Below are 16,435 nucleotides of genomic sequence, written 5' to 3'. Positions count from 1 at the left end.
TGGATCAGACTCTAACTCTTCTTTAACTTGAGCTTTCATTTTAGATTATGAATGTTTAACTTCGTTTAAGTTGTGCAGGCATTTATAGTAATCTTCGGAAGACACAAAGACTCTTGCGACTGTTCATTTTCAACGGTTCAGATTGAAAGATTGCCAAAAGTCTTTTGTTGTTTAATATCCACTTATTAGTTGCATTTACCGAGGGGGAACAGTATCTTAGTCAGACTAAGATTTTTATACCTTGTTCAGAAAACAGATAGAGTAGTTGTCTTTTCGATAAGACAACAAGTCTGCTGGTTTTGTCACAGTGCTCAAATATTTCAGCACTCTGAAACTTCCAGCAGACGTTATCATAAAACGACAAATCTTCTTCTGATTATTTTTAGTAACCGTCTGGACAGCCCGCCTATTTCAAAATTTTAAATCATTCGCGTCTCTGACAAACTTTGCAAGTCTTTTCAAACATTCAACCATAAACATACTGACACGTGTCCTTATGTTTACTTGACGGCTGTACATTCATTTTAAAATATCACCTTCTCATTTTTCACTTTTACCGTTTCAAAACTGTTGATACTCAGCTACTGCTTTCTCTTAATCATCTTCTATCTACTGCAAATTTTATCTGATCCTTTCATCGTAGAGAAATGGCCGGAGCATACACTCTTAATGCATATCAAGTCAACTTTGCTTCAGTTCTCAATATCAAAGATAAGAATCTTGTTAAAATGTTTAAAGACCTTGAGAAATCAGGACTTCGAAACTTCTTGGAAGCACCAGTTGTGATATACAAAAATGCTCTTCTGGATTTCTACGCTAAGGCAACTGTGCATGAAGGAAAGATCATCCACTCTCAAGGAGATGCATCTATCTCCATTGATGCTGCACTATTGGGCGCAACTTTTCTCCTCCCACTTTCAGGTACTTCTGAACTATCTGATATTTCCAAGCTAGAAATGTCTATTGCTCTTAGCACTTTCTCAGTCACTGGAGAAGAATTGTCTCCTTCTTGCCACAAAAAGTTACTCAAAATGAAATATCAAATGCTGGCTGATATTGTGGCGAAGGCTATACTAGTCAAAGCTGGCACATTCGACAAGTTAACAAAGGAGAAAGTTCAAGTGATGGCTGCCATCACGAAGGAAACTATAGTGGATTGGAGTCATTTAGAATCATGAAAGACATGGTCATCAAGAAAAGTTCTGGATTTGCTGTTCAGATCAGCAAAATGCTCAAGGATGCTGGTTTCGCTTTTACATGTGAACAGGATGCTGTTTCGGTAACAATGATTGATGCTGAGAATGTACTCACTTTAAGGCCCAAGCCAACCGTGGCTGAATTTGTTGCCTTGAAAAAGGAGATTGGAGAGACTCTTTCTGAGACTCAGAAACCTCAACGAAAGATTAAAAGGAAAAGAGTGATCGTCTCTACTGATTCTGATAAAACAGTATCAGAAGAGTCTGCTGCTGATGTTCAACCATCCCTACCAACTCCAATCAAAAAGAAAGCACGGACTGTTCTTAAAATCAAGAAGACAGCGGCAATTTCTGAAATTGAGAAAGTGCCAATCAGACAGGTGTTTCCAGAAGTGGTTCCATCTGCAGGATCCAATGCTCCTACTTCAGTGCAAGCTGCTGCATCTGTTCCAGCAACATCTACTGCTTACTACTTTCAGACCAATGTCTGGAATAGTGATTAGAGAACCAACTAGGGGGTCTTCTGCATTTCGATCCATTTTGCTTATCTCATCAACCGACAAAGGCAAAGGAAAGATGATTGAAGAACCACAATTTTTTGGACTCAGAACAACTGTGACCACAGGTGTTGATCTTCATTTGGCAGAAATAGAAAGCTCTGCCAATGATGACATGAATTTCTTTGACGAGTGGCACAAGGTCCAAATTTTTCATTCTTTTGCTTACTTCAAGACGAAAGGATCCTATGGGAAAATAATGAACGCTGAGAAGAGGGTCTTTCAGCTTGCCAAAACAGAAAATGTAATCGAGGCATTGCATCGAAGAAGCTACATCCTCGAACAGCTAAAATGTCAGAAGTTGGAATCGGTTCTGAAAATTCTTAAATCAAATTTTGATCCTACAATTCCTACTGCTGTTCAGGATCAAAACGTCATTCTGATTCTAACTGACAAATTGAAACAGATGAGTGAGCAACTTCTTGATCAAGAAAAGGGCTTTGGCGAGCCAATTGAATATCAAGTCGGCCTTGTTCCAAACTTTCCACAGATCCAGACAGTTGAGGAACGGACTACAGCTTCACCAAAAGCTTCTGTTCTCAGTACTCCTACATCACCAACAAGGCCTCTTCAGTCATCATCTCTTTTGTCTGTTCATGAACTGGCTTTCGTTGAAGAAGTCATTGAGTCAATTGTTCCCACGTCCCCTACTACTCAGGAATCAGTTCCAGCTACTTCATTGCCACAATCACCCTCTCCAACCGCAGAACAACATATGGCAGAATCAGATGCTGTATCTCTTTTGCCAACTCTAGAGAAATTTTCTGCTGCTCATCAAGCTGAAATGAAAGTTCTTCTGAACCAGCAATCTGAACCCATAACTGCAGAACAATCATCTTCACCTCCTGCCGTTGCTCCAACAGAAGAGAACTTGGTCTCCAACTTGGTTGCTCCTGATGAAGAGATTGTTCCTACCATAATTGCTGCCGAACCAAATGTCTCTGCTATTATAGATGAAACCTCTGCTGACCCTGGTCCTTCTACTGCTGTGATGGACACCACTTCCCTCACCACCAATCAAGTCTCTACTGCACTGATTGTCACTGATCCTGTTCAAACTCTCACGGACACTCGCGCTGCTGAAATGAGGCAACGCATGCTTGCGCGAACCACCTCACCTGAATCAGAATCATTCAATTTGGAGTTTCAGATTGACGTTCTGCAAAGGGAACTCAATAACCTGTCTGATTTAGTCAAGCGGATGTCCTGTGAAAGCATATCATAATTTAGTGGTGCTCAGATCTTCAGAGAACGAATGAGCAAACAAATATATAAAACGGCGGAATCCGTGGAGAAAATGCATGCTGAAACCATTGTTTTCAGACAAGCTGTATCGAGAAATCATAGTCACATCGTGCTTGCTCAAACTGATATACTAAATCGACTCAACGAGCATGATGATCTCATTCGATCATTTTCCACCTCCATGGAAGTAATGGATGCCAAGATTGATTCTCAAACTCAATCTCTCACTACTCTCAATGATCGTATCTCTACTCAAGCTCCGTATCTGGAGATATTAACCCATGGCATTCAAAATTTGTCTGGAAGAATGAATGATCTTATGGCCCCTGTGATTGCCGCTGATGCCAAAAAGGAGGAAGAAAAACGAAGAGATCCATCTGAAGTAGAACTAAGGCAATCAAAAGCTGAACCTTCAGATAGAAGATTTCAGGATCCTCAAGATGAAGAAGTCATTTACAAGGACATTGGAACTGATTGACAATTTACTGTGTTAATTTCATTAATATTATCCTTTTGCTAACTGATTATCTGTTATTTAACGTTTTCCTACTGTTTAGGTTTTGGCATCACCACAAAGGGGGAAATTGATAAACATGAATTAATTGTGGCGATAAAAATAAAAACCAGCAGACCAGCAGCACTCTTTAAGAAAACAGTAGATAAAAAGAAAATCAGAAGCTACTGGTCTAGTAAAACAAAAGCAGTAGAAAGGATAGAAAAACAGAATCAGTAGAAGATGTTGCCTAACGTGACTACTTTAAATGTTACCGTTAAAGTTACCAAGTACTAGTATTAATTGCAGCATTAAATAATATACAGAGTCATTTAATTCACTTTACCGAGTTTAGTATAAAACAGGACTGATTGTTTTATAGCTTTTCTGCTGGAACTTTTTTTTGGTAATAAAGCTGACTCTATCAGAAATCTGAAGACATCTTCTGATCATAAACGTTGAACTCAGTCGCTTATATATACATGGAACAAACCCTTACAAAGAGAGAACTCTACGCATAATATCTTTTCAAGGATCAACGCTATTTCACTCAACAAGACAACCTCGAAATTCCTTGATAACTTTGAGTTCAACACAAAGAAAAGTAGCACGCTTCATAGCAAATATCTGATCTTTTGAAGATCATCTTGTGCTACTGATTCTTACACTCTTCACAATCTTTTACAACACTTATACTTTATCAGGAAGAGCTTGTAATCTGAAAAGAGTCTTTTCAGAACCTTTTGTATCACGTACTTTTTGAGTCGAGTAACTAAGAGTTTCAGTAGGCAAAGGTGTAAGTCCTTCTGAAGTGGGTGTGTACAAGAGTTGTACTGTAATATCCAAAGTCTTTTAGTTATACCTTCTGGAAACAGGAGAAGGGGAGACGTAGAATATTTTATCTTCGAACTTCCATAAACAACTACTGCCCACTGTTATTATTGTCTTTCACTTACTTCATCAGATTGTTTCCGCACCTATAATTGTAATCTAGGTGAAGGTATACGCAACAAGATAAACTACTATCTCTAACAGGATTTTAGTACCTCATCAAAAGAAAGGAAAAACGAGTAGAGTTTATTCACCCCCCCTCTAAACTCAACTTCGATCCTCAACAATTGGTATCAGAGCAGGTTATTCTTGTTCGTGAAAAACTACAACAGATGGCACACTTTAGCAAGATCCCTATGTTCTCTAAGGAAGATTTTGATGATTGGAAGATTAGAATGCAAGCTCATCTTGCAGCACAAGATGATGACATGTGGTATGTTATCACAGATGGTCCATTGAAAATATTAAAGCCTAACACAGCTGTTGCTGTTGCTGTTACTGAGGGTGCACCGCAGATGGTTGAAAAATCAAGAAGTGAATGGACCAGCGAAGATAAGAAGAAGGCCAACCTTGATAATGTTGCAAATGATATATTATATAAAACTCTCGACAAGAATACCTTTAGCAAGATTAAAATGTGTTCTACTGCAAAAGATATTTGGGAAAAGCTCATCCAGATATGTGAGGGAAATGAGCAAACGAAAGAGTTTATTCACCCCCCTCTAAACTCAACTTCGATCCTCAACACATTCTCATAGATTAGGCATAACAAATTAATCATATATCTACTGTTGCTAAATATCATCTAACCACAGTCAAATTAACTATAATTATATATGACATTGTCAAATATAGCGTACTTTATATCATTGAACTAATCGAAATATTTTATTTAACCAATTGAAATGTCATATTGTCAAATGTAAGTTATGTAATATATTTATATATTATATGGTCCTGATAATTGCATATTGTAGAAAACCATATAATTAACGTTGATAAACATAGTCAAATGTGACTATAATTGTATATCACATTTTCTATCATATGTAAAAGTTTAAAACTATAACCGACGGAGTAAACACATTGACTCATCTGTATTTTTATAAACTCATTGTAAAATATATTTTAATTGACTGATTAAACACATTGAATCAAATGAAATATTTGATTTAACTTATTGAACCGACTGAAATACTATATATTTGTAAAATATTAAGATTTATAAAGTTAAAAAATAATCATATAGTCATGATAATCGTATATCATTCTCATCGATGGGGTATAATAAGTTAATCGTATCTGTAGTTGCTAAATTTCATATTATTATATTTGTTTAATATTTTACAATTAAATGATTGAAATATATTCATTAACCAACTGATATTATATGTAACTGACCGATATATTTCCATTAACCGACGAAGTAAACACATTGGGTCATTTGTATTTTTATAAACTTATAACATATGCTTTAATCGATTGATTAAACACATTGAACTGACAGAAATATGTGCATTAACGGACTGATTTAAAACATTGAACCAACCGATATATTGCATTAACCGACTGATTAAACACATTGAACAAACTGAATATATATGCAGTAAACTACTGAATGTCAAACCAAATTCTACCTGCATACACGACATGTTCATACAACAAACTCGACAAAACTAATAACGTGCAAATACCACAACGTAAACGAGAAACTATAAAACATGTCTACACATCAGTCTGTCTCTTAGGGCATTTTTTCCGGCAATGGCCAGATTCATGACACACACCACATTTTTTAGTTTGCTTCCGGCCAAACTCTCCAATAGATGGAATTTTTTCCTTTTTGTGCTCTGCCACGTTTCCTCTTGATATCGGGGGAAAGTACATCGTATTTAAAATTAGCTGGAATGTTCCATTCATATGCAATGGGCACCGGATATATGGTACCAGCATAAGCGAGGGCCCACATTTCAGATGAGTAGTAGGGCGAACAAAAGTCATACAAATCTAATTTTGGCCCATAAATTGCTTCATTTGCATAAGCACGTGGAATTTTATCAAGTTGAAATATTCGACTACTACAAGATTTATCAGATAAATTAACAACTTCATCTTTCCCATCACCATATACTTGATACTCAAATGCATTAAGTTGAGATGATTTTAACCGTTGTGACAATGTAAAATCATCTCTCAAGATAGCCTCTGTCGATGGAGTAAGTGTCGTCATAGCTGAACCTGCATCATTTCGATGCTTGTCGAATCACTTTGATGTTAATTTATGAATTGCATCCAACAATGAGACAATTTGCATCTCTCATTCAGTCTTAAGTATTGCATTTATTGACTCCACCCCATTTGTTATCATTATATTGTATCTAGCACCGTGGGATAAGCTCTGGATCATTTGTCAGGAGATGATGCATTTCAAGATACGATGCAATGTTAGGAAACCTTTCTTTCAAACATCTGCACAATTCATCAAATTCAGACACTTTTTATGCATACGATGTTTTCATAAAAAAATTAATCTCACCTTTCCCGTCAGACACTCTTTTAAGGTTTCGTGAGAGATGCCACGAGCAATGTACATGTGATGGGTTTTTTTATATATAATTTAAAAAAATTTCAAAAATAATTTTAAAAAAAAAAATTTGCAGAAATGCTTCAATCCGTGCTTACGAAGCACGGACCATCACCTACGTGGAGATGGTCCGTGCTTCGTAAGCATGGATGTTATCTCCACGTTGGAGCGTCCGCGCTTCGACGTCCGAGCTTACGAAGCACGGACGTTCCAGCGTGCAGCCACGAAGCACGGACACTGATTATTTTAATTTTTTTTCTTTCAAATTTTTCGATTATTATTATATGTCCATTTCGTCAACTTTCACGTGAATTTTCACTTCTGATTGTTCACGTGAAAGCTGTAGTTCTGAATCATGATAAGATTGAACTTCAGAATTTGCACGTTAAATTAAATAATTCAAATGTGAACAGTCTTCAACTGGTGGTATATATAATTGATGATCATTTCAGCGAATGAGATATCAATTTCATCTTACTTTTTTTCTCAAATTGCATTTGCAAAATGTCTAACATCGATGTACTCTTATATTTTGGTGGTCATGTAGTTATCGATAATGGATCGTTTGAATATAGCATTTCATTTATTAGACCGATACGAGTATTACGATCTATTAATTTGTTGAAGTTGGTTGAAATTGTGCATAAAATGTTAGGAATCGATCCAACCAACTTTTCTATGAAGTTGTCAACAAAATATGCATTCATGGAGAGATCAGCTTGGCATGAAATTCAAGTCAATCTCGTTGATGATGATGCTTTACAGTTTATAATGCAATGTGAAAATATGCATGTGTTGCATTTATACGTGGAAGCAAATTCAATTGAGCATCATGTTGGATTTGATGATCATGACTCCTACGTTCCACATGCATCCGATACATGTTTCAATAACCAACTCGGTACTTCTACATATGGTGGTTTCCAGGATCAAGAATCTTATGTTCCACAGGTTACTGAAGGACTCGGTAATATAAATTTCGATGATATTAGTGGGTCTTGGGATCAATATATCAATGTCTCGTCGGATCAAAATCATGCTTCATATTGGCCGAATCCAACATTAGATATCGATGCTCGTTGTCCTAATATGGCCACTAATGATGTTATTTGGAGGACTGATTCTGAACCTCATATGTCATATAGCGAGTCTGAAGAACAAGAAGTGAATGATGATGATGATGAAGTGAATACTTTTACAAATCTCGATGAGGGGACATCATCTCAACAACAACCTCGTGCACATTACAGAGGCAGACAGTACCATTTCTTTCAATCAATTCTGAAATGCCATCATTTTTCAACAAATTTTTTGGAGAAGAGACTCCTGATTCTGTAGATGTACCTTCTGGAGTAGGGGTGTCAATCGGGTGGGTTGGGTCAAGTTTCGGCTCAACCCGCGAATTTTTTTTATTTTTTTTCAACCCGAACCCGAAGTAACCCGAAAACCCCCAACCCGAACACGAACCCGTATAACCCGACTCAACCCGTCTAACCCGCCTAACCCGAATTTTATTTTTTTAAAAAAATTTTTAAAAAAAATTAATGAAAAAAATTCAAAAAAATAAAAAATAATAATAATATTTTAATTTAAACACATAATAACAAAATTTTCGATTTAAATTTGAAAATTTAATCGTAGAAAATTAAAAGTATATTTACTAAATCAAATAAAAAATTGTTAAAAAATAAAAATATGCAAAATAAATATTAAATGATGAAAATTTATCATATAAATATACAATAAATTTTGTTCAAGTATACAATATATAAAAATATAGGTAATATTTTCAAAAAAAAATTCGCGGGTCAACCCGCGACCCAACCCGACTCAACCCGAAACCCGCCTAACATGGCACTAACCCGAATCAACCCAACCCGAACCCAACCCGAACCCGAAAAACCCCAACCCGAACCTGATTTTTTTCGTGTTGGGTCGTGTCGGGTTGACGGGTCGTGTCGCATTTTGACACCCCTATTCTGGAGTGCAAACAAGCTATTACAATCCAAATAAAGGTGAATTATGTGTTAATATGTTATTTAAAGATAAGAATGATCTTATTGCATCTGTGAAGGATTATTCAGTCAGAGGTGTCAGACGTGAGTACCGTGTCATGGATAGCACACGCATTTTGTGGAAGTTACGTTGCAAAAATAATTCCGCTACGATCGTTTGTCGATGGGGACTTCGCGCTTCATTGAAGGCCAAGACTGGTTATTGGAAAATAACAAAGTATGGCGGGCCTCACACATGTATATCTACCTCTGTTGGTATAGACCATAAGAATTTGAACAGTGATATGGTGGCACACACGCTATTGGGAGTTGTTCGATGTGATCCTTCGTACAAGATTAAGTATATCATCGAAAATGTGAAAGATAAATATAGATATCAAATCTCGTACACGAAGGCATGGCGAAGTTTGAAACGTGCTATGGAAATTGCTTATGTACATGGGAGAGCTCCGTTCAATTACTTCCAAAATATATGTGTGCTTTGTCCAAATATAATCCGGGCACAGTTGTGGAGTGGAAGCATCTCAGAGCCAACACTGAAATGAGTAAGACACTGAAATATGTTTTTTGGGCATTCAGGCCGTGTGTTTATGGGTTTCGGCATTGCCGGAAAATAATTAGTGTCGATGGTACACACTTGTATACCAAATACAAGCACAAAATGTTGATCGGTGTCACTCTGGATGGGAACAATCAGGTTCTACCGCTAGCATTTGCTATTGTGGATGAAAAAACAACAGATTCTTGGAAATGGTTCTTGGAGAACCTCGGCAGACATGTTGTTCGTGGTGAAAATGGTGTGTGTCTTATTTCTAATCGGCATAAGGGAATCGTGCGCGCAACTGAAGATTTACCATATTTTCAACCTCCTTACGGTGTGCATCATTATTGTTTGAGACATGTTTGTTCAAACTTTAACGCAAAATTCAAAGACGTGCATTTGAAAGATTTATTCTGGGCTGCAGGCACACAAAATCAATTTTGTAAGTTTGAAGCAATAATGGAGGCAATAAAAAAAAACATTTTGTTGCACCGATATTTGGCTGGAATTGCAAAAGAAAAATGGAGTTTGGCTCATGACGGTGATTGGCATCGTGGGGTGATGACAACCAATATGTCGGAGTGTTTAAATAGTGTGTTGAAGGGTGCTCGTAGACTTCCTATATTTGCCATAGTGCACTTGACACTTCTGAGGTGCGTACAATATTTCATTGAACGTGTGACAAGAGGTGGTCGTATGGTTGAGGACAATCAACTGTGGTCAGATTATGCATGTCGGAAGTATGAGAAATGGGCGAGAAAATCGAGTGAACATCGGGTTGCCAAATATGATGTACATGAGCAGACTGCTTCGGTTGCAACTGTTGGAAGACCAAGTCGTGGCCAACATATGCAGGTGGTGAAGCTATCAACGAGTGATTGTTCATGTGGTAAATGGACAATTTTTGGTAACCCATGTTCGCATGCTATTTGCACCGCTAAGTGGCACTCCTTAGATCCGACAACACTTGTGCAGTCATGGTATAACATAGCTGAGTACGTAGCAACGTACGAGGGAAGATTTCAACCTCTTGCAGATGAGCGATACTGGGATCCTCCAACTTTCGAGTTGCATCACAACCCGGTTAGACGTGAAAGAAGAAGGGTTGGTAGGGACAGAACGACTCGAATGGGAAATGAGATGGACAGGTCGGAAGTTAGAGACAGACAACATCGATGATCTATTTTGTTAAATTGTAAAAACGCTTTGATATGTTAAACAAAATATGTTGTTTATATTTGTTGAAAAGGAAAAAATAAAACTTGTAGAGATAAGTTGTTGTTTTCTACCGTTCGGGCGTGAAATCTAGTGGAAAAAATTCCAGCTAACCTCGTGCCCGAGTGGTACAAAGCTACCGCTCTAGCGCGAGGTGCGCTGGAAAAATTTCCAACGCACCTATCGCTCCCGCGCGGTAGAAATCTACCGCTCGGGCGCGAGAGGTGCGCTGGAAATTTTCCTGCGCACCGACGGCGCCCGAATTTCCAGCGCACCGACGGCGCCCGGGCGCGACAGGTGCGTTGGAAATTTTCCAGCGTACCGCTCAGGCGCGAGCCTCCACTCCCCCACCATCCCTTTCTTTTATATTTCTTCCCCTTCCCCTTATCCGCATCCAATTCTCCACAAAAAATATCAACTCTCTATCTCTCCAAATCTCTCTCTCAAATTTTTCTCTCCATCACTCCCTTGCAAATCACAACTCAACACTCCAATCATCTTAACCAACATGGCTCCCAAGAAGGTGAAAGGTAATCCTAGCTCTTCCTCTTCTTCTTTCGATCGCACTCAATTTGTCAGTGAGGCGGCTCGGGCTCGGTATGACCATGCCAAAATTCATAGAAACCCGATTACCGAGCAGGAATTTCGTAGACAACGTGAAGATCGATACGTAGGGCCTCTTGTGGGGTTGGAGAGGCTGGGATGGGGAAAATTCGGAACTCAACCTAGAGCGGCGTGGTTTCGGTGGTGCGAGAATTTTATGCAAATGCGGGTGAGAGGACGGATGACAAGGCCTTTGTTCGGGGTAAACTTGTGTCGTTTGATTCGGGTACAATCAATGCATTTTAGAAACAACCGAAGTCGATGATTCCGCTTTCCAAGCTTTGGTTGCTAACCCTGATCTTTCTGTTATAATCAACACCCTGTGTCATCCAGGGGCTATCTGGAAACCAGTAGGGGGGTCACCGAGCTGTTTTGACGAGAAGTATCTGACGGCCGATAACGCCCTCTGGTATTTGTTTTTGGCAAGGAGATTGATGCCGGTCTCACACAAGACTGAAGTCCAAAAGGAGCGGGCCATTGTGCTATATGCATTATGTCAGGGTTACAACATCAATGATGGAAAGCTCATCAATTCTCAAAAAACGATGAGCGTTCATAATAGACACATCGGACTTTTCTTTCCAACTATCATATCAGAGTTGTGTGCGCTGGCAGGGGTTGTGTTCCGTGATGATGAGGAGTGGCTGCAACCAATGAAGCCCATTTGTGGACAGGAATTGCAACGTAAATACGCTAAACGACGGGCGGAATTGAGTACGCATGCGGGAGATACAGGTGGATCGAGGATATCGCCTATGTTGAGTACATGATGTACACAATGCTACTACACAGGGGCGTTGACCCAGGAACCATCCCTCCACCTCCGCAGTTCATTCCTCCGTTCCATTTTCAGTATGACTATTAGCAGTGACACCACCAGAAAATGACGAGGATGAGTCGTGATGATAACTTAATGAGGTATGTGATCTCATGATTTTCTTTGTAAATTAATGTACGTTTGAGACATTGCATGTACTATAGTTTGTGCTTTTTTATTTTTAATGTAATTTTCGCAGATGAGCACGGAAAAAAGAAAAACCAACATGTTGGAAGACATAGACGTCACTTATGTTTTTTGTCATTTTATCTTTCGCTTGTGTATTTTCCTATTTTTAGATGTGTAAATGTTAAAACTTTTTTTTGGTCGTGTATGTTTATATGTTATATTATAGCTTTGTTTAATTGTGTATTTTTGTTTTTTTTCGGCACTTATGATTTTTTACATCGTCATAATTAACAATTGATACAAATTAAACAATAAAAATTTGATAATACAACAATGCAAACGGTTAAACAATAGAAATGATGTAGTTACAATTAAACAGAAGAATCATCGTCGTAATTAAAATGATACAAATGACTCCCTGTTCCACAATCAGGTGGATTGCGTCTTCTCGTTCCTCTACACAACCCTACATTTTCCGGATTTTCCTCGTTCGAGTAACCTGAAAAAGTGATAGGTGAAATAATATCCCTCTGTGGTCGAATTTCATGCAAAGGATGTTGAGGACCAACATTAAGCAAATTTGTAAAACTTTCTATGTTCGACCAAGATGGAGTTTGAAAATCCTGCTGACCAAATGAACGATAGTCAGCAGTCCCTGAATCACTGAACAAACCAGGTCGAGTAGTAGAGGTTCCTGCAGTATTCAACTCAGTAGACAGAATAGTATTAGAGGTTCCTGCAAATCCACTTGGTTGGCTAACCATATTACTCCCCACACCAATGATGACTGATGAGAAAAATGAGAAGGCGTACTAAAATTTTGTTGAACATTAATTTGTCCGGCAAAAGGAATGTACGGATATGGTTGAAAACCAACGACATTAACTGTAGGTGATATGTTGTGTACGGTTATTCGATTATAGCATTGGAAGTAGTCTTCTTCAGTTTGCATCGATCGCCCGTGACGTACCCTTTTAGCAACATACCTCAACCTACTATTCCACAACTCAATTGAATTTTGATGATATTCTCTCCAATTGGTATTTCGATGACTTGCTCTCGTGATATTATGCATGTCATCGTTGTCCACGGCAGGCACTGGAATTGATTGTCGTCTTCGGAATTGTCGCATCACCCGATTAGGACGATGCATCTCCACGATGTCAAAGCAAATAAGAGGACAAACACATCGCCAAATTTTGTTGTCGTATGAATCAATTATTGTCTTCACATCTATGTCATTCTTCGGGTAACGATCCAATTAAACTGTAAAAAAAAGATATTTTCAATATACAAAATCATTTAATCAAAAGAAATAAAATCTTCATTTGATTATTATTAAATATTAAAATTGTATAATACCTCATTATGATTCATACGATCTAGAGAATTTCTTATAATTCTTACAGCATGTGTTGGCGAATGTGTGTAGCTAAATCCAATTTTCCATCTACAATTTAACAAAAACAATTACATATCAAAAAATTATAAGACATAAAATTGATATTATCGCAATACTTTTTAAATATTACCGTGCACCATATGGAGAAACTGGAATAATAGCATATGGGTCAATGGGAGGCACAACTAATGTTAACTCATCTCGGTCGGGGTTAACACATTTAATCCTGCTCCATGGCCATATCTGCTTATAATAATAAAAATAGATCAAAAAATTTAACAAATACATTGTGTTAAATAATCGAGTTACATTAATTATACATGCAAGATATATAAAGGTACAGCCATTGTAGTCTTCTCTATACGTGACGCGTTACACAATTCACGGTATAGAAATGCTAAAACTGCACTACCCCAACTATATGACTTGACGTTATAAATATCCCGTAGCAGTTGCAAAAAATCTAGTCTTGCAGACCCTCCTTGATAATCAGGGAACATTATTCCTCCAATAATCATTAACGCTACTGAAACGTCTGCTTATTCGTTTTCTTAAAAAGTACTAGAATTTTTTTTAAAAAAAAAACCTCACATAGCATCGGCCGAATTGCATACACAAGCATAAAATATTTTTGACATCATTTTAAAATAAATCAACCAACTAACATTTAAAAATCCGAAGGAAAATATTTTAAAGCATAAAATCGTCAAACTTTTACCAACCATAAAAACATTATTTGAAAATTATAGATCATACTATAACCTCTCAAAAATCTCTCATAATATAAATAAAAGTCGTAGAAATATTTTTAACATTACTTGAAATCATAAATCATAACTAGTGCGGAAAACTAGCATCAGTCCTCGGGTTATGTGCACCTTCTGAAACGTACCGTACTTTTACTACTTCAAAATTTGCGGAAAAATTAAAAATTTTCTTAAACATAAAATTCATACAGTCGTTACTTATCATTCAACATAATAATATTTAAAATCAACATCCCATACTCAAATTTTCCAACAAAGTACTTATTCCAAATTATCTCACAACCAACATAAAAACATAATATTTTAAAGTTTTCATAAAACATAAACATAGTGGTCCTCGGGTTTAGCCTTCCGCTCAGTCCAAGCCTGCCCCTTGGTCGCCACCTCCTGTCTCCTCATCAACATACTCACCTGCATCGATCAAGTCTAGTGAGTCTAAAGACTCAACACGTATAAACTGGAATAACGAGTACTACATTATAAAATCGCATGCAACTTAAAAATAGAACATACATAACTTCAAACTTGAACTTGCATAATAAACTTGAAACTTGCATAATAAATTTAAAACTTTCATAATAACCTTAAAACTTGAACATACATACTTTCAAACTTGAACTTGAATAATAGCTTGAACTTTGCATAATAACTTTGAATTTTGCATAATGACTTTGAACATACGTACATACATACTCTGACGTGCCATCATCATAAACTTTCATAAACATACTGCATACTTGAACATACTTGAACATACGTAACTTCATCATTTTCGTAGAGGATGTTTCAAAGCAAGTGACCCTTAACATAATAAATATCTGATCAGACAAACCACAGTACTGGGCTGACAGGGACGTATCCACTGCCACATACATGAGATCCATGTTCATAATTTAACAGGCCAATTGATCCACGTTCATAATTTAACGCTTCACAACCACGATCTAACCCGTTCATAATTTAACGGGCGGATTGGTCCCCGTTCATAATTTAACGCTTTCCAATCCTAACTTCAAACCCGTTCATAATTTAACGGGGTGGAGTGGTCCTCGGCCACGTTCACCGACTTCCAAACCCATTTACTTTTGGTCACAAGACATTTAGCATACCTCAAAAACTTCAAATATTTTCTTTGCACGTCATACATACTTACTTAGCGCTGAGGGATTCGTTGGATGTCAATCGTGTCGTTGCTGCAACATACTAACATGAATTCATAAGCTTAACGTGTACAACTTAAACGTAAAAGTCATGCTTAATCTCAAGCTAAATAATTTCTTAGAACATTCTATAATTTCTCACCACTTGACCTTGTAAAACATTAATGTTAAATCATACCATAACACCTCAAACCAAACCTTAAGTGATAAAATATTTATCCCAAAAACTGAAGCTACACGGACCCCGTACCCAGGTCAGGCCCCGGGTCCGTGTAGGTACTGCCTCATATGTGTCATGTAAAAGAAGGAGCACGGACCCCGTCCCTAGGACCGTGTACGGGTCCGTGTCTGTGCGTTTAAATATGTGTCGAAGAAATGAGAAGGCACGAACCCCTTGCTAACCTCCGTCTCCGGGTCCGTGTTCGTCTGCCCAACGAATTATTTGATGAAAATTTTATGACATGTCTATTCTCCCAATTAACACATAATGCATCAAGATTCCACACTATGAGACCATTCTAGGACACCATAACAATGAACTAAACTTTTATAATCACCCTACAATTTATACGACCCAAAAATACTGTCATTTATATTAAAGTTTATTTCTTACGACTTCTTAATAATTCAAGCTTTTAACGACATGAATCGAAACCTCAAAAATACTCTAAACATCATTACTAACTTTCTTATATGCAGCAACGATCACCCATCGATCCCCAACAAAGCCTGCAACATAAAAACTTCAAGAACACATTAAAATTCATAACTTTCTTGAAACACGATTTGAGCAGTCATACGAAAAACATCATAACTCGCTCGTTTTTAATCCAAATAACTCGAATTTTATATCAAATCGAACGTATCGAAAAGATCTACG

At 37.5% G+C, this 16,435-nt stretch overlaps 2 protein-coding genes across 2 annotated transcripts; one reads left to right on the top strand and one right to left on the bottom strand.

Moving 5' to 3' along the window:
• Positions 1 to 6,117: 6,117 nt before the first annotated feature.
• Positions 6,118 to 6,552, bottom strand: LOC142544369 (uncharacterized). The gene has a single exon (XM_075651423.1). It carries the CDS (start codon positions 6,550 to 6,552, stop codon positions 6,118 to 6,120), a length of 435 nt encoding a protein of 144 aa, XP_075507538.1.
• Positions 6,553 to 9,318: 2,766 nt separating this feature from the next.
• Positions 9,319 to 10,641, top strand: LOC142544368 (uncharacterized). The gene has a single exon (XM_075651422.1). The coding sequence runs from the start codon at positions 9,319 to 9,321 to the stop codon at positions 10,639 to 10,641; it is 1,323 nt and encodes a 440-aa protein (XP_075507537.1).
• The last annotated feature ends 5,794 nt before the right edge of the window (positions 10,642 to 16,435 follow it).

The sequence above is a fragment of the Primulina tabacum genome, chromosome 5, assembly GCF_025594145.1.
Source record: "Primulina tabacum isolate GXHZ01 chromosome 5, ASM2559414v2, whole genome shotgun sequence".
NCBI lineage: Eukaryota > Viridiplantae > Streptophyta > Magnoliopsida > Lamiales > Gesneriaceae > Primulina > Primulina tabacum.
The sequence above is the reverse complement of the archived record's forward strand: the minus strand, read 5'-3'. Positions and strand labels throughout refer to the sequence as shown.